The following is a 17,980-nucleotide window of genomic DNA, read 5'->3' as shown; positions in this document are numbered from 1 at the left end:
TCCTGCAAACCCTTTGCTGCTTGTTTCCTTCTCCTGCCTCCATCCCTTCTCTCCTGCTACTCCCCCTTTTCTCCCTCCCTTCCCCTGTTGTGCCACCTTTTGATTGCAGGTAGAGATCTAAACAGCTTTCCATGCTTTTAACAGTCTTGCATGCTGGCACCTGTGAGAGTTGCCACCCCCAACCTTGCATCCTAAGGACTGAACCTCAGTAGTGATTTGTTTTAACCTTGAGGCCCTCTGTGCTACACCCTTCTAGCAGCAACACTTCCAGTGCTAGCCTCTGCCTGGCAGCACCCTCTGCACTCTTCCTGCCTCTACCTCGGCACTGGGCTCATTCCAAGCACTGCCGTCACGCAGCCTTAAGGCTCACTCCTCTATGCATTGCAGCTATGCTGGGATTGTCTGATTCCACAGAGTGGAACTTCAGACAGGGAAGGGCTAGTGCTTTAGTTTCTGCTCTAAGCTACGTGGGTTCTGCTCCTCATTGTCTTGGAGAGCAGGCTGTGGTGGCTTGAATTAGAATGGCTCTCATAGGGTCATAGATTTGAATGTTTGCACTATTTAAAAGAATTAGGAGGTGTGGCCTTGTTGAAAGAGTGAGTCACTGGGAATATGCTTTGAGGATTCAAGAGCCATATCAAGGCCTAGAGTCTCTCTCTCAGCCAGTGGATCAGGATGTAGCTCTCAGCTACTTCTCCAGTACCATTCTGGCCGTGTGCTGCTATGCTTCCTGCCATGCTGATAATGGACTGAAAACCTTGGTAACCATAAGCAAGCCCTCAATTAATTACTGTCTCCTATGAGAGTTGCCATGGTCATGGTGTCTCTTCATAGCATTAGAATACAGACTAAAACACAGTCACATGATTGTTTTCTATGACCCCCATAGGTCCTTGGAAACTTGGATGTTTAACAAGCAGCATTTGTTGAGTTTGAGTGAAGGAACATGGGAGATCTCCTCAGGCATTCTGACTCATCGTGGTTCCTTTCCTCTATCTCAAGTCCTGCATGGCTCTTCCTAACTGATTCAACCTCTTTCCCAATATCATGCCACTCATCCTCCTTCCTCATGCCACCCAGAGCATGTATGCTTACTGCCCCCTCTTTCTCACAGACCCCCCTTGCAGCTCAAACCATCACACCTGTGGAAGCTTTGGCAGAAGATGAAGTCCCCCAGAAAGAAACTGAGTTCCTGCTTTGTGTACATGGCTCTGGCCGTGATTACGAGGGTGGAGATAGGAACAACATAGCAGCTTCTTAAATAGTAACGGAGTCTAATTTTTTCACCTGTGAGACATACTCTAACATCTGTTTATCACTCCCCTATCTACCTCCCTTCCATTGCCAAGGCTGCAAAGTTTCCCAGACACATTGAGTGAAAGGCTAGTGTCAGGCAAGACAAATACACACAGAGTTCCTCTGTGTTCTCTGAAGTTTGCAGTCTCCCTGAGAAGAAATTTCACAAGTGGGTAGTGGCCTTGAAGTAAGTGCCTCATCAGAGTCTGAGACAACAGAATGTTGTATTGTGTTGTGATGAGGAAAGCTGTGATGATCCTCTGGTAGGCGAAGAATCTTAAGTCACTCGAATGCTGTAGCCTGTACATAGCTAGGACTGGACATTATTCTGTAGATGAAGACACTCTGAGAAGGTGGCTAATGTGTCTTATCAAACCTTGCAGATGGACAGAGACAATACTGTTGTCTTTCTGCTTCTAACACGTTAGAAAATTGGCTACTGCTGTTAAGATGCTTCCTTACATGGAAATCATATGTTTGGCAGAGGACATTTGTAAGGAGCACGGAATAGAACAAATCCAGAGGCCTTCATAGTCAAGCCAGCCTCTGTCTCTGTGTGGTATTCAGGACCATGACAGAACTCAGAAATAACACCTGCCACTCTGGATATGTATGATCCAGTCTCTGTACATTTTATGGCTGATCTTTGAGGGCAGGAAGCTATCTCTTTGACCTTCAATATATTTCCTGGAATAGGGCCATCCATGCAGTCAGCTTTCTGAAAGTAGTGTGGCAGTATATTACTTTAGAATGTAGGTTCATAGTATCTTCTGCATGGTCACAGAAGTTGGTGATCATCTCAAATCTGCCTTATGTGGCTCCTGACCAGATGCTTTCATTTCTGAGGTAAAAATCTAGAGAAGTTTCCAAACTAGTCAGAGACAGTGTTGGGAGCACAGCACTGACAACTGGTCATATCTTCTTGGTCCCCACCCTTCTATACCTGTAACACCTTGTGTCGGGTGGGTCACTTGTTTTTTACCCCAGTGGAACTGAACTTCAGTGGTGGCTGTGGAGAGGTGGCTGCATGGTATAGTCCAGCTGAGTACTGAATAGCATCAGAGTGGGACTGAGCTCTCAGATGAGCCGGGAAGACACAGCTGGGAAGAACTGCCTCTGGATACAGAATCCCCAATACCTATTACAAACCTGACTTCCATAATCAGAACGTTAACAATGGCTAAAATTGCTTTCAGTTTTTAATTGTTTCAAAGTGCCATAAATTGTGAAGATTACTTTGCTTGATTTGGTCCCTTCCCTAGAACATTTCAAGAGAACCATTATCTAATTTAAAAAAATCCTTAACTCCCTGCATTTATTTTTATTGTGTTTTTAGGTGATATAGAAGTACAACCTTTGTTGCCCTCTGTAATGACATGAAATGCTAATGGACTTCAGATGCAAAGATTGGCTCTTAGTGTGCTTTGTGTGCTCACTCCCTCCACATTTAGTGGACAGTCATTTGCACTGTCTGTCTTTGTCAAGCATCTCTGAGGTGTTAGAAACAGGGTTGAGCCTTGGAGGAGCTCTGAGAGAGGCAAGGGAACCTGCCCGCTCTTGCTCCAATCACAGTCCCTAACCACAGTCACCACTCACCAATGTTGCCTATTCGAGAAGGCCAACGGAGCAGCTTCACCAGGCAGGAACAACAGAGGGGGTTCATTTTCCAGAAAATTAAACTAATCAGAACTCTCTGTACCTGAAAACCTTTCTTACACACAGCTCTAGTATGGGCAGGCAAGTTCCAGACTGTGACCTACAGAATGACAGACCTCCAGGATAAGGAAAGACTCTGACTTTATTCCAAATACTGGTGTGATAGGAGAAAGTCTCCTCCAGGTGGAAGGGCCTGCTCAGCCTGCAGAGAGTATGGTGCAGAGGGGTGAAAAAGAAGGTGTTTTCTGGTCCTTTAGAGAGTACCAAGAGATAGGGCGAGGGCATCCCCTGCTCTGGGGTCTTTTTCCCTTCCTGTGAGTCTACAAAAAGCTTGGTTGCTTCATTTTACCATCAAGAGACAAAAATCTTCACCTTTATTCTGAAGTCAACCTGAAGGAATCTGACATAATGAGAGGCTAACATATATGACAGGCTCTGTTCACCACCTCAGCATGATTCACAAGTGCCCTCTAGTCAAAACCTCCAGGCCCTGGCCACATATTTGGCCATGTTCCACCCAGTGGCCAGAGCCTAATTCTCCCTTGTGCTGGGTTTGGTGGAGGAGATAAAGGGAATTTTCTGGGTGGCTGACCCAGTAACTGAGGGCCTCATATGGTATTGCTCTAGTCAAACTACAAACTGCCCAGAGGGCATGCTGATGACCCATTGTAGCTATGATTTGAGGTGGCTACGGAGAGTGATCCCTCAATTCCCTCCTCCAATTTTGGGCTAGAGGTCAAGAATGAAGAGGTGGCTGCTGAGTCTGGAATCCATGTTTGCCTATTCCCCAGTAACCTGTTCTTTGACTCAGCTATAGGGAGATAGTCACACCTAGGTCCACCCTGAGAGTAAGTACCCTGGGAGAACAGCTCATTCCCCAGAAGGGAAAGACATTGCTTCCCATGCTAACCCTTCTGTCTCCCAGATTGCTCTTGCACAGATATATTGTAAGTAAAGTGATCAGTCTTTTAAATGGCAGTTTTCTGCATAAGCAAGAAGTATTTTAGACATGATTGCAGTGTATCCTATCTCCAGGGAACAATAAGGGCTTCCTACTCTTCCACACTCGGAGGGTGGTACACCCAGATGCAGTCTACAGTCCTGACAGAGTCCCCATGTCCTTTATCCAGCCAGAGAAGCTAATTACCACCAGGAGAAACCAAAGCCCTGAAGGTATTGGCAAAAATACTACTCTCTCAGGTATTTTCAACAAGAGAATCACATGAATTTCAGCAGTCTTGGGATGGAGACTTGCATCATTAAGATATCTAATGATAAGGGGAAAGACTCGTATTAAGTAAGCATTTAAAAAATAAAATTGAACTACAACATCACAGGTATAACATGAAGCTAACCTATAAAATAAGAGCCATTATATATTAAAAGCTACAAACAAGAAAGAATATATAGGTGTGTTCTCACCCCTGGGAAGGTCGGTGATAGAAACCGAGTGCCATGACTTATTTAAGAAGCATGCTCAATCTTTATTTGAAATTCAAGTTTGAGCCAGTTTCAGTGTTTCTCTGGATTTTTCTGCCAGCTGTATTCTCAGGGGGCCCACGGTGAGCACTTTTACTCTGGGACCCACAAAGGGCACTGACACATTCAGCTCTTCTCCAGCTGCCCGGAGACTCAAATATTCAAGAAGAAAGTGTCCTTGTTTTTTCTCTTCCCAGTGTCCCATGGCTGGGGCTGGGTCCTGCTGTCCTGGGCGTCCTGTGTATGCCTAGGATTAAGGCTGAAGATGCCCAAAGATAGCTAATGGACAGTCTCGCTTCCAGGGTGGTGTGGTAGTAGGAGACTCTGGACCAGATGCCCCAACCCCACCTTTTCAAACTTGTTAGAAGCAAGGTGGGTCAATGCAAGAAGTTTGTCATTGGGTTCCTTCGCATTTGTTTGTCCTTGTTTTCCTAACCTCCTGGTCACCTTTGGAGAGTGTGTATGGGTAGGTAGAGGATTTCGTGGGGCTGCAGGAAAGAAAGGCCATCTTCAGATTGGGTAGAAAGAAACAGGGAAGGAAGGCTGCAGCTAAAAGCATTGAGTCCTGTTAATAGGGGAGGACCCAGCCCGGGGAATATGGGCTTGCTGGACATCTGAGGCCATAGCTCCTGTTCCTGGGGATGTTCTTCCAGAGGATTCTAAGAACTCAGGGACACTGAAGGAAAAGGGGGAGGGAACTGGCTACATCTTGGTGGGTTGGCTGTGCCCTACGACATGTCTGATTAGGAGACTACCTCTGCTTTATTAGCCTTGCTAACTCCTCACAGCCCTTCTGTGCCCACTGTCCCCATCCTGACTGCACTATGCCAGTATGAAGAGGAGAGGACAGGTGGGAGATGTGACTCTTGTGGTCTTATATGGACTCAGTGTCCCTCAGTGCCATGCTAATTGCTGCTCTAGAATTACGGTGGCTATGGAGGCTTGGGGAAGGGTGTGTTGTGGTAATACTTGAGAGGCAGAACCACGGATTGGCTCCTACGCATGGGAAGACTCTCCCACATTGCTGTATTGCCCAGTTGTACATCATTTCCCAATTCCTTTTCTTGGTGAGATTGGTGAGCACAGGACCCCTCTGCTTTTGTAAGGGAAAATGTGATACTCAGGCTCCCCTGTTCTCCTGCAACCTTTGTCATGCCAGCTGGGAGCTAAGGAGTCATTTAGAGTACAACAAGCCATCTGATTGGCCTGGCTGATAAAAAGTAGGCAAGAGTGCAGCGAGATGAATTATTAATGGGAAGAATTGTATCTAAGAGGTTTGTGTGCCCCTGCTCCATCCTCCCTGGAGTCTAAGGAAATGAATCCTTTTGTACAGGCAGCATCCTTTGGTGTTATCCATATAGCCTTAGCCACTGTGTACAACCCTGCAGTGTGAGCCGTGGAAGACAGGAGCAGAGTTGCAGAAATTACAGTGGTACTGTGAGCACTCCACAGGAGAGAGGATGGCTTATCCCAATGCATTCAGAGCAGTGGAAGCTCCAGAGACAACACTGGTCCGTTCTCAGTGAGGAAGAAAAGAATGCTGAAGGTTTTCCATGGTTTGCAGCATGTATCCTGATTACCCTCCATCTCGATGCCTTTCTGTTGTTATCCCCTGGCTCTGTGGAGCAGTAGACATAGCTGTATACAAATGGAGGTGTCCAGAAGACCTTTGGGATCTCAGCGTATGGGGTTGGCCCTGTAGAACCTGAGGTAGCAAGGAATGGCTCACCCTGAAAAAGTACTTGTCCCATGTCCTGTGCCTCCCTGAAAATTGTTACCCTCTCCTCCCACAGGGAGAAGCCACATTTTGTAGACTATTTGTCAGTACTCAGATACACAATGCATCTGTGGTATAAATCAAAGAATAATCTCCACCACTGACAGTCAAAGTCACCATCCTGGTCGCTACTGTATGTGTCTTTCTTGGAGAAGTGATACTGGGTAGTGATGCTGGGGCAGACTGGGGACACTGGGTGTGCTGTACATTCTGTGACTATCAGAGCAGGGTTGTTCACCCCATTTGTACAGGGTTGGTGGTAGTTGAAGTGTGAGTTCTTATCGTATATATTCTTTGTATCAGGGAGTGAGGACTTGAATCTTCATTCCCTGTTCAACCTCAGATTAGATCAGGATTGGATGGATGGTGAGGTAGCTTGGGTGGGTCTTTGTTAGGGCATCCTACTTGGTGGCTTTGGTTTGAGTTGGTCCACACTGAAAACCTTCTGAGCTTTATAGGCTGCCTTCCCTTTTCTATATCCCCATTTTCTTTTCTGCAGAGACTGTTTGGTCAATCATGGTCTTTTGGTCATTGTCAAACTCAGAGCAACAGAGTTATTCGGACACCGAAGCTCAGATGGCCGAGCCCTACCCACAGTTTCCGGTACAGCAGGTCTTGGTAGGCCAAGCTTGCCTTCTCAGAGGTTCAGAGGCTCTAGGCTATGCTGAGGTTCTGACTTCAAGGAAAATCTCTCTCTCTCTCTCTCTCTCTCTCTCTCTCTCTCTCTCTCACACACACACACACACACACACACACACACACACACACACACACACACACACACCAGCTTCATAGCTGGGTTAGGTGGTTATGGTTACTCTGCTCCCATCTGAAATGGTTCCAGAAGATCATGCGATCCAGTGGATCCCTAGGGATAAAAATGCAGCTGTCAGTGTCCCAGAAGTGCTCCAGAATCTGGGACAGCTAGAGCCTTCTTTCTGCACTGTATGTGAGATGGTTATAGGAGATTGGAAAGAGTTGGAGGCAGGAGTAGTGGCCCCTTGGTGTGGATTTATCTTTACATCTGTGTCATCAGGTGGGTTGATGATGGATCCTATAAGCTAGTGTGTGTACCTGGTAACATCTAAAGCCACACAGAATACTGAAGTCTCAGTGGATGAAGGCAGTGTACAGTCAGGAAGCCTTGCTTCCTTTCAAGGTTATTTTTTTTCTTTCTAACTTTGAAGTTTGTTTTCTTATATATTTCTGGTTGTGAGCCTATCCCTTAATAGCTGAGCCATCTCTCCTCCCCAAAGTTTGTTTTCTAACCATAATTTGGTAGGAACTTTTGGACACACTGGCCTTGTAAGGCACAGAGAATACATAACAGGTTTCTGAGAGTTAAGAGTCTAGGTGGCACCTCCAATTACTCCTCCATTTCCTCTGTGAGAATATAAATGATGGCAGTTGCACTACAGACACATGGATGTAAGGAACAAGAAGGCAGCACTCCTAATACCAGTTTCCATGAAAATCTTCAGTGTGTGTGTGATAGCTTGTGCATAGCTTCCCCTACACTTGGTGCATTGTGATAGGGAGGTGATGATGCCTTTAAGATGATAGACCTTATAGGAAAAGTATCATCATGGGGACATAGCCACATAGGACACGGCCCTTTTGGCTTAGGGTTGGAGAGCTTGGATTAGTTACTGAACTGCTGAGTCCCCTCCACCCTCTCCTTTCCTAACATAGTAAGGGCTGCATTTCAGGCTCCTACATACAAGGTCAATCAACAAAACCTTTTCTGTCACAGAGTCCAGCCGATGGCATTTTGTAACAGCAACATGAACTGGACTAGATATTGATGGAAAACGCTGAATCTACCATTCATGGAGCAATCATCAGAGTCATCGTAAATCCGCCTGACAGGAAGCCTGAATTCTTACACCTCACCATGCCTCATCTCCATCTCCTCCCCTCTCTAACAAATAAGGACACATGTCCCTGAGAAGATGTTCCCAGAAACCTCTTTTCAATGCAGCCCCCAACCCAGTCCTCAGAGTCACACTGCCAGTCATAAGAATGCCGTTGTCAGCAGAGGCCACTTCTCAGGTGAGAACTGGCTGGAGTCACAACACTGAGGACCTGAAGGATACTCTTCCGTACTGCACAGCTGGGCCAGCGCCTCTGACACCTGCCTATAAGCAAGCCACTACTCTGCAGAGTTATCTCTGGGCATATTGAAACATAAGAAGTACCTGCTGTCTCCTATCATTCCTACACGGATGAATTTAAGAGTGACCTTTTGTTGGCTCAGTGTCAGCACCAGGACCAGCACCAGCACCAGCACCAGGACCAGCACCAGCACCAGCACCAGCCACACTACATATCTATTTCTGGTATACATTCTGCTAATGTTCCAAAGTGGTTAAGTTCATATGTGTCTGGTCATCAAAAAAGATGTCAGGATGAGGTAATTGCTTAATCCAGACTTGACATATTCAGATCATAGCCCTTAGAGCCATCGCCAGGACTTGAGCTTCTTATCTGAGAATATTTATGGTCCTTCTCTTTGAATATAAAATTATTAGACTATATATATATATGTATGTATATATGTATATATAGTCAAACATCAAGAATACATGTAAACGTATTAACATATTATGTTTCTTTTGTGTATCAAATCCACTGGTCACAAAGGAGGCAGGGGCCAGATGTGTGGCAGACAGCAGCAGGCTGACTAGTTTCTTAGGAAAATGACCGAGAGACTTTTTAAGATAGAGATTTACTGTAATAATAAAGGTTAACTGCTAGCACAGTCCAAAATGACGGTGCCCAAATATATCTGCACACACAACTCACAGTGCGGCCCCAGAGTAGCAGTGGTCAGGGACAGCGACTTCACCCAAATAAATCCCTAGGTCTCCACACTCTTTTCTCTCTCTGCACTGCTGTGGTCTGCCCTCAAATTAATGTTAAAATATGTATGTCCTAATTCGTGATTTACGGAATCGGTGACAAACAGTAAAAAGGACAGGCATGCCATAAAGCTTATGGATGAGGTGACGGCAGGCACAATGATGCCTCATAAAGAACGGAGGGGAGTAAACACAGATAGGCTGGCTAGGTGGCTGTGTGCTCTGAATCCCTTATAAACATCCCATGGCGCGCCCTGCTGCAAGGCAGCCCCATCGTTAATTAGAACATCCGGCAGACGCTGCAATGTATCCATGCACCCAAGTGGATCTTCATTTTTCACATGCGGGGCCTTACTAATTAAAATCAGCTTTGCAATTAAACGTGGAAAATTGTGTTAAACTTTCAAGCGTGGTTGGGAAAAAATGCAATTATTTTTAGGGTGTTTTATTTCAATGCAAATGAAATTTCTATCTACATGAAGCCAGGGAAAGCAAAGAGGATGGCAGAGGGGCTCTCTGTTCCTTCCTCCTTCTCTTTCTTTCTCCCCCCCCCTTTTTTTTGGATTATGGATGCTCCTCTCAGTTGCAAGCTGCAATGCTCCCCTATCTCTCAGCCAGTACCTGGCTGGGTTCCAAAGCTTTTAGTGAGTGCTCTCTGTCAAGGCATGAATAATATCACCCCGAGGCTGTTGGCAGAATCCAAATGAGGCATGCATACATCAGGAAGCCAGCCCTCCACTTTAGCTCCCAAGCAAGCTCCTGTGTAGACAGGCAATTATTCACCCACCGGCTGCCCTGGCAATCACGCTGGTGGGTGGAAAGGTGCGTGAAATGGAAGAGAATTTGAACAAGGAGTACGCACAACAAGCTAGAGAGGATCCACTAATTTCCTAATAAAAAAAGAAAAGCTACCATTTGAAGCTTGTAAATTTAAAAATGTGAACTGAAAGATTTAGCTTAGTGTTTGCTAAATTGGCGAGGGCTGAAATATAGCTGTTCTCTTCCCCTAACTTCAGAGTGCTTGTGAAGTGCTCAGAGACTACAAGCCTGAGTTATGCTTAACTAATAAGTTAAGCAGGAACCCATGCTTCACTAATAACTCATTTAAACAAAATCTCAGTAAAGAGTTCAGTGTAAATGAAATTGGTTAACTTTCAAATCAGTCCAGAAGGCTCATGAAACACACAGGTAGCAAATGTCCAGGCCGTGAGCCCCTTACTCTCCACCCCAGGGTATACAGGAAGCTTTTATAGAAACCATTTAGACACAAGCAAATCTAATTCATTTCAAGCATATATATGTAACATTTTTGTGAGTAAAGTTAAAATTCTAATTCTTATATAGTATTTAATATCAGTCTGTAGTAAATATTATTTCAAAAATTTCTTGGGAAAATTAAAACGATGTTAATACAAATAAAGTAATAGGGATTTTTTTAAAAGGATGAATAGTAGATTTCTGTGGGAATTGTTTGACATTTGGCTTCATAGCTTGTGTCTCAGGGATGGTTCATAAACACTGCAGATGAATGACAGAGCCCCCTGATGAGGCAGCTGGGCCACCCTCACACAACCCAGGCTGGCACTGATTTCTTTCATTTGTCTGCCACCCAGGCTTTCAGTTTGGGGGAGGACACCAGCAGTGTCCAAAGACAGGTTTCACCCTGTGCCTGACCACTGATAGGATCTTCTAAAGCCTATGCAGGGCCTTCTACAACTGCAGAGTTGCTCACAGTGCACCACTTGCTAAGTCCTTGGTCCTCACCTGCTTGGTGAGGTCAGGAGAAAGCAACTTGTTGAATGTCATATTGGTGAATTACATTACCCCTATTACCTGTTCATTAAAACATACCTGCTGGCATGCAAGGAAGACCTAGTCTTTGGCATTTTAAATGCCCACAAGTCCTACAAGCCAGCTTGGGCATGTTGGGTAGAAAATACAGTGGCAGCCAGATTCTGGGACCTAAGACTTCAGGAACTCAGAATGACTGAGGGTTCTGTACATGTCTAAGAAGTGAAACTCCAATTGGACCACACATTAAGGATTCTCAAGTGTCTTCACTTTCTCTTGGCACCTTTAGGAAGTATTATAGTATTATAGGAGCAGGGTAGCTGCACACAGGTAGCTACACACAGTGTGACAGTGTAGGTGACAAAAGGAGGCACAGTAGGCCAGAGGTTAAGAATATAAGAACTACCTCCAGTCCTCAGTGCATGCTTTGTTAGGTCCCATCCCTGCATGCATGGCTTTGTCATATTCACAGCTAGGTCACTATGTGTTCTATGTTAGTGTTCTGAGAAGCCAAGCCCAAATTATCTGACAGGGGCACTAAAATGTCAGCTGGGCTTGACCCCCTGTTGTCAGCAATCCAATGTCCAGATAACACTTGTGCTCAGTGCCAAGAGGATGTTGCTCAGAAGAACCAATGCAAGGCATCTGTCAGACACCTGGGAGTCTTTCATTCATCTTTCTCATTTTTGCCTTGGCTGCCAGGAGACTCATCCTGACTCATGAACCATGTGTACTGCATGAACCATGGCATATCCTGCATCCTGACAAACTATGCTTCTATTCCCTTTGTATGTAGTATTGGCTTAGTTTTCAATTTACCACTTAATTGTGCAGTTGGACACAGGTCTACTAGAGACCATGGATTGCTATGAGGTACAACAGAAACAAATACGTATAAGGAGTTTATCTTTTTTGTTAAGACACAGTATAGGAATTGATGTGAAATATCTCTAAGTGAATATTATAATCTTATTCTGACCACAACATTTAATTCTAAATATTAAATTGTAGATCATTTTCTCAACTTACTGTCTCCTTTCCCAGGTTTTACCTAGTAGTTGGTTCTTCTCTTTTACCCTTTTCTCTGAAATCCACACCCTTTTTTCATCATCCCAGGATACCCATCTTTGCTATCTGCTTCAACAGACAGGTGTAGCACCTTCAAAGGGACTGACTAGTACTCAGAATGTCACCTAATGTGTTCAAAGAGCACAGGAACAGCAAACTGAAATGGTGAAAAAGCATTGATTTTCTTAGGGATTTCCTTAATTAAAATAAAGGAGAATACCATAGGCACCATTTTACCATAGGTAATTATTTCCCTTAGATATTTATTTATTTTTTTAAAAAATGGACTTCCCACATCTACCTCAAATCATTTTGTGCTTGTTCAAAGAGACATTTCAATATCACGGTGGACTAAAGAGACATAGAAGTGAGTTGAAATTACAGCCTTCAGGAGAATACATTTGACAAGACATACATTGCTAAAAGGATTGAAAAGCCAGGGAATTCTACCTAACCAGGCTGTGGCTCCCATGTCTCTCTACCCCTGCACATGCAGTGTCTAAGTCACATCAGACATGAGCACCAGACACTAATACCACAACTGCCCTGGTGGACTGTGTGCAGTTGCAATGAGAACCAGCATGTCTCAGGAGAAGGAAATACTGCAGACAGTAGTTATTTTAAAACCAGAAAATTCAAAGCTAGACATGACCAAAATCTTCTAAAATTGACATACCAGCAGCCCTAAGATGTTAAAATATATTATCTCTGAGCTTTGCTCAGCAGTTCTCACAGTGCCCTGTGGACCATGGAGGCCAGCCACCCAAATCCCTGTCCTGAGGCTTCAGGTCATCAGTGGTACAGAAGAAGCCAGAATCCAAGTCTCCACACTGGAGCCATTTGTTTCCACCCCTACCAGACTACTTGTGTACCTTCTGGTGAGCTTTTCTCCCCAAACAGGAGGGAATGAGTCAGGATAAAATAGCACCACCATTTCTATGCGATCAGGCTTGTGGGGAAATTTTCTACCTGACACAGTTCTGTGTCTTTCCTCACAGTCTACCTGGTTCATGCCAGGATCAACTTTGAAATGGAATAGGAGGCCCAAATTGCCTTCAGGTCCCCCTCAGAAGCCATGTGTAAACAGAGAAATAGCTCATGGAAGCTGTGAGTACACATCGCTCCTGGCCATGTCAACCCACATCTTATGGGAAATCACCTTAAGAAGAGTCTGAATATGTGATAGAGATGGTAGGAAAAGAGAGAGCTAGTCACGCTGACTTGATTGGTTATCACTGTGGCCATGCTGTGAGAGGGCACAACAGAACTGACACGCACAGATTACTTGTTTCACAGAATATAACAATCATTCCTTAAGATTTGCGAATCAAAATAATCTTTAAGATCTTTCTCCCTCCCTTCCCTCCTTCCTTCTCTTTCTTCCTTCCTTCCCTCCTTCCTTCTCTTTCTTCCTCCCTTCCTTCCTTCCTTCCTTCCTTTCTTTCTTTCTTTCTTTCTTTCTTTCTTTCCTCTCTTATCCTCCTCCTCTCTTTCCAAAACTCTGACCATGAAATGATATCTAGCACAATCCAAGTTAAAATTTGTGTAACCAAATGTAATAATTTCTTTTCATAACAGCATGATAAACACTAAATATCATCGATAAGGAGATGATTAGGAGAATCTGTGCTACCCACAGTTTGCCAACTTTTTTTTCTGTTGAGCACACAACGCAGTCTTTAAGCACACATACTGAGACCTTACATGTGTACTTCTCCACAAAGCAATGTTTATATCTTAGTTACCCACTTCATTGCCTAATTCAGCAACTTATCATTTTATATTGGGTGAATAGTAATATAACACATTAAACTTAATAATTGAAAACAAAATTCCTAGAGAAAAGTGGCCCATGTGTCCTTTGGTATGTCATGGGGGAGGCCAGACAGCGATGTCATGATGGGTGCTCATTAAGCAATCCCATGTGTCTGTCCTTCTGTGGCAGCATGGAGGCATGGAGATCTGGGGAAGATGCATACATTTTTCTTTGATTTTTTTCTTTTGCAAAGTGACAGTTAAAGTAATAGCTTGATTTCACCCCCAAATGAATTCACTGGAGAGGAAACAGAGAAAGAGGAGGAAAGAGAGGTCATCCTGAGTGTCCCCAGCAGCCCTCAATTCTGATGATGTCAGTCTGGCCATGGAAAGTTTGTAGAAAAGGATGACCTTAGTCCTTACAAGTTGACTTTTGAAAATTAGTGAGAATTACCACTAGCAAACGCTCCTTACCTACCGTGTCTGGGGCTGTCACACTATCAAAGCAGACGTGAAGCAAATGTGAGTGTGACAGATGACCTCAGGGGTATGTAAAGTGCTCTTGCCCTGGTGAATTTTTAGCTACCCTTCTTCTACATGTTTTTGATATCCTTTGCCATTAGGGATGCGAAACCCCAATTTTTGTGAGAGTAACAGGACCATCTATCTGTTCCCAGGACTATGAGTGTGATCTGTTCTAACTTTCGAAGCCTGTGGAAGCAATCACTGCATTTGTCTGGGTTCCATTTCGGTCTGTGTGTCCCAGCAGAAGGTCTCTTAGATGGTGGGACCAGAGTTACTACAGAAAGCTCAGCAGGTCCTGTGTTAATTTAACTTCCGAGGTTCACCATCCTCAACTCATGGAGGGAGAAATGAAGAGACAGGGATAAGAGTTCCTCATGAATTGTCGGAAGCCCCAAGCCTTTTGTGTGCTGAACATGGGCTTGTAGGTGAGAACGTGAGACTCAGCATAATTTGTGCCAATTTTTATACTGTCAACATCGTGGTGCAGAGTGGCTTAAGCTTTGAGAACTGTATAGGAGATGGAAGGACATGGAGAAGTGAGAGAAAAGAAGACAAGGATGGCATGCATCATATCCCTGAACACCTACCCACATGTCTTCACTTGCATGGGGTCTCTAAACAAGCCATCTTAGACAGCACATTGGGGAAAAGGCAGGCATTACCTTCTGTGTCGTGCATATTTGCCACTGACATGACCGCTGCCGTCGCAGCCTGGAGTGGGACAGCTGCAATAGGAAAGAGCTCATTATATAGCTGAATGGGATTCTGTGGGTGGGCACTGATGGTGATGGGAGGGGAGAGAGAGAGAGAGAGAGAGAGAGAGAGAGAGAGAGAGAGAGAGAGAGAGAGAGAGGAGGCAGAGAGAAGCAGACAGAGACAGACCTCCAGACAGAGACAGACAGACAGAGATGAGAGAGACGACCAAAGGAGGATGTCTTTGATCAGCAGTTTCAGGGGAACTGGTCTCATCACTGTATCAGGCTGTGAGTAAGCTGCCCATGAATGTTTGAATTCAGTGCCCCATTCAGCGGTGAGTTTTCTAAGCTGCTGCTAAGGATGCCTTCCACCCACAAAGCACTAACCTGAACAGCTCTTGTATGGCTGGCTCCACAGGAACTGCAGAAAGATGAAAAACAGATAAAAATTTATCGTGTGTCACAGGTACTCTCCTTCCATGGAAAATTACCAAAAGGTCAGTGGTGTGGGGCATCAGAGTGAACTGCTACAGCAGTTCTTCAGGGGGAGGGCTACCTAGCCAGCCTCAGGGACATGGGGGAATGCAGACTTACCTCGAACCCCTTTGGACCGTGTGCGATGGCGCTTCTCCTCAGCGTCCACGTCCATCTGAGAATAGATTTTTAGATGGTCAGTGCCCTTGTCCAATGAATTCAGAATGCTGTGTGTGGAACTTCTGACTGTCACTGTCATTGTAGTCATAGGCCCTTACTCCTGTTTAGCTTTATAAAGGAAAGCATCTATAGGGCAGCATGGGTAAGCAAGGGCTGCCCAGTCTTAAGAGTGTTCATGTAGGAATAACAAGGGAACATGGATCTTGGAACCACTAAGCTTCTGGACTCTCTAGTCACAGATTTGGATGGATCTTCAGGGATCCAACGCTCCTCTTGATTTGATTAGGACACTTGTGGGTGTCTGCATTATATTTTGTACCAAGAACAAAGATGACACCCATTATGTTTACAAGAATTCTTACAGATGGCTGGATTAACATGATACAGAGTTTAGAGAAAAGAGAGGTGAGCATAATGTCATTCATACCATTGGGGCTTCATTTCCATGTTGTCCAATCTAAATTGTCCTGGTTCTTTCAGTTACAAAGACCTGTGCCTGTGACAGAGAACACACTATGTGCATGATATTTGGCATGGAAGAAAAGCCCCTCAGAGCATGAGTGACATTGTGTTAGCCTTTCTCCTTTCTGATTAGTCCTTAGTCATATTAAATGTCCACATTCTACTTTAGTAGACCCTTGTGCCAATCTTGTAAGGAAGATACATACTTTATGGTATTTCTTTTATTGGTGAAAACCCTCAAGTTCTGAACTCATGGTGGGAAGCCATTCCTGCTATAAATGTTCCCTTTAAACCACAAGGTGAATGTTTTCTATTATCTTATTCACCAAATATTCCCACAATATGCGAAGATCTTAGACATGAATATATATTCCTCCAATAGGTATGTATTGGATTCTACTCAGTAAAACAGAGATGCCGATAAAAGACAGTCACAATAAAATACAAAAAGTAAAAACACCTCTCAGATTACTGGATGATCATTTGTCAATTCTGTCTGTAATTTCTTTGCCATCCCCAGTAGGGATGGGCTAAATTCCTGGGTAGAAGATGGGGACATTACGACATATTCCATGTGTTGTCCAATGTCCCATGAATCAAAGCCACTTACTCCATGGAAAGAGCTACAAAGACATGTTAGAGTAAAGCACCCAACAGATATGCATAGTCTTGGAGCAGCATAGCTTAATGTGTATATGTGCCCTTTACTCCAACTGGAAGTGTCTGCACTTATTCTCTATGGATATAATGTGGTGGCACCAGAGTACCTCATATAATAAGAAACATAAGCTCATTCAGTGAATTTAGTATCTATTCGTGAGACTTGTCACACCCAATTGAGTAAATGAAGGATAGCTTAAGAAAGGAAGAGCTCATGGAAAGTACATGTTCATGGAATGATGTTGGACACAGGACTCATGTATTCAAGCATGGAAAGCTCCTGTAACTCATCTCTACACAAAGGTATTTGAAAGGTTGTGTAAGGGTGGATATAGATGGGTAGGTGGGAGGATGGATGGATGGATGGATAAAGCCATTCTCTGAGAAACTGCAGGTCCAGCGGTAACAAAGGACAGACAGCGTATTGAAAGAAACAACTCACAAATCAAAGAGGAAGAATGGCACTTGAAGGAACACTGTGAGGCCAGGAGGGGTAAGGTGGGCACAGCTAGCCAGAGGCCACGGTAACATGAAAGGGTAATTCCTAGAAATATTATGGAGGAAAGAGTGACTTAGCTGCAGCCTTAGAAGATGGTTAAAAAGAGATTAAGAGGACTTACATGATTACCTAGATAAGCCAGGCTGGGATGCTGTCCCAACTAACCTTGTGAACTGGTCCCTTACTAGGACATAACTGGGGGGTAGGGGATAAAGTACAGGCACCAAAGAGATTGATGAGGGGTCTGCATGTGGTACAGGAGTTTTATGGGAATCTTTTGGGGCTCATACTACCATGGTCTCTGTCCAGTTATTGCCTGAGCATTAAATATCTGAATACTGACTGTAGTTTAAATAGCACCCAAAGGTACAGACACACAAAGTCTGTAAATTGCTCTTTAACATGAGATTTCAAAATACAGCCAAATTTTTAACAAAGCTGTCCTGGACCCATGAGACAAGTAAATAAAGCCTGTGGTGAGGTACAAACAACGTCTCCTCTTCTTTTCACATTCAGTTACTTTATTAGTAGGAAGTCATATAATTCAAACAGTGGAAATGTAGATGCATAGAAAATAGTTGATATGAAATTGTAACAGCATAGATTATAAACCTGTATCACTTATCATCACTTATGTGTCAGTCATCTTTATTGTTGACTTCATGGAAGACAAAATAAGGAATATTGAAGTAGTAAGTTCTGAATTTCCTCTAGGGCAGAGGTTCTCAGCCTGTGGATTGCAGCCCATTTGAGGGGGGTGTCACAAAGTAAATATCCTGCATATCAGATATTTGAAATATGA

At 44.2% G+C, this 17,980-nt stretch overlaps 1 protein-coding gene and 1 long non-coding RNA gene across 64 annotated transcripts in view; one reads left to right on the top strand and one right to left on the bottom strand.

The window, feature by feature from the left end:
• The window catches only part of Myt1l (myelin transcription factor 1-like), a 398,973-nt gene that overhangs the window by 120,525 nt on the left and 260,468 nt on the right, over nt 1-17,980 (bottom strand). For 35 of the 50 annotated variants that reach the window (XM_039111668.2, XM_063261464.1, XM_063261488.1 and 32 more), the window contains 3 exons: nt 15,498-15,552; nt 15,291-15,324; nt 14,871-14,933 (listed from right to left, as the gene is read on the bottom strand). In XM_039111668.2, coding sequence (XP_038967596.1) covers nt 14,871-14,933; nt 15,291-15,324; nt 15,498-15,552 — 152 coding nt within the window. The remainder of the gene's footprint in view (nt 1-14,870; nt 14,934-15,290; nt 15,325-15,497; nt 15,553-17,980) is intronic. The other 15 variants (XM_039111682.2, XM_063261482.1, XM_063261473.1 and 12 more) reach the window with 1 other exon arrangement.
• LOC134479354 (uncharacterized) overlaps nt 1-17,980 on the top strand; it is a 155,782-nt gene that overhangs the window by 41,875 nt on the left and 95,927 nt on the right. The window contains exon 3 of one of the 14 annotated variants that reach the window (XR_010052576.1): nt 7,962-8,547. The exons of the other annotated variants lie outside the window; for them this stretch is intronic. This is a non-coding gene — a long non-coding RNA (uncharacterized LOC134479354). The remainder of the gene's footprint in view (nt 1-7,961; nt 8,548-17,980) is intronic. 14 annotated transcript variants of the gene reach the window in all.

Source organism: Rattus norvegicus, chromosome 6, assembly GCF_036323735.1.
Source record: "Rattus norvegicus strain BN/NHsdMcwi chromosome 6, GRCr8, whole genome shotgun sequence".
NCBI classification, from domain to species: Eukaryota; Metazoa; Chordata; class Mammalia; order Rodentia; family Muridae; genus Rattus; species Rattus norvegicus.
This window is presented reverse-complemented; position numbering and strand designations above follow the sequence as displayed.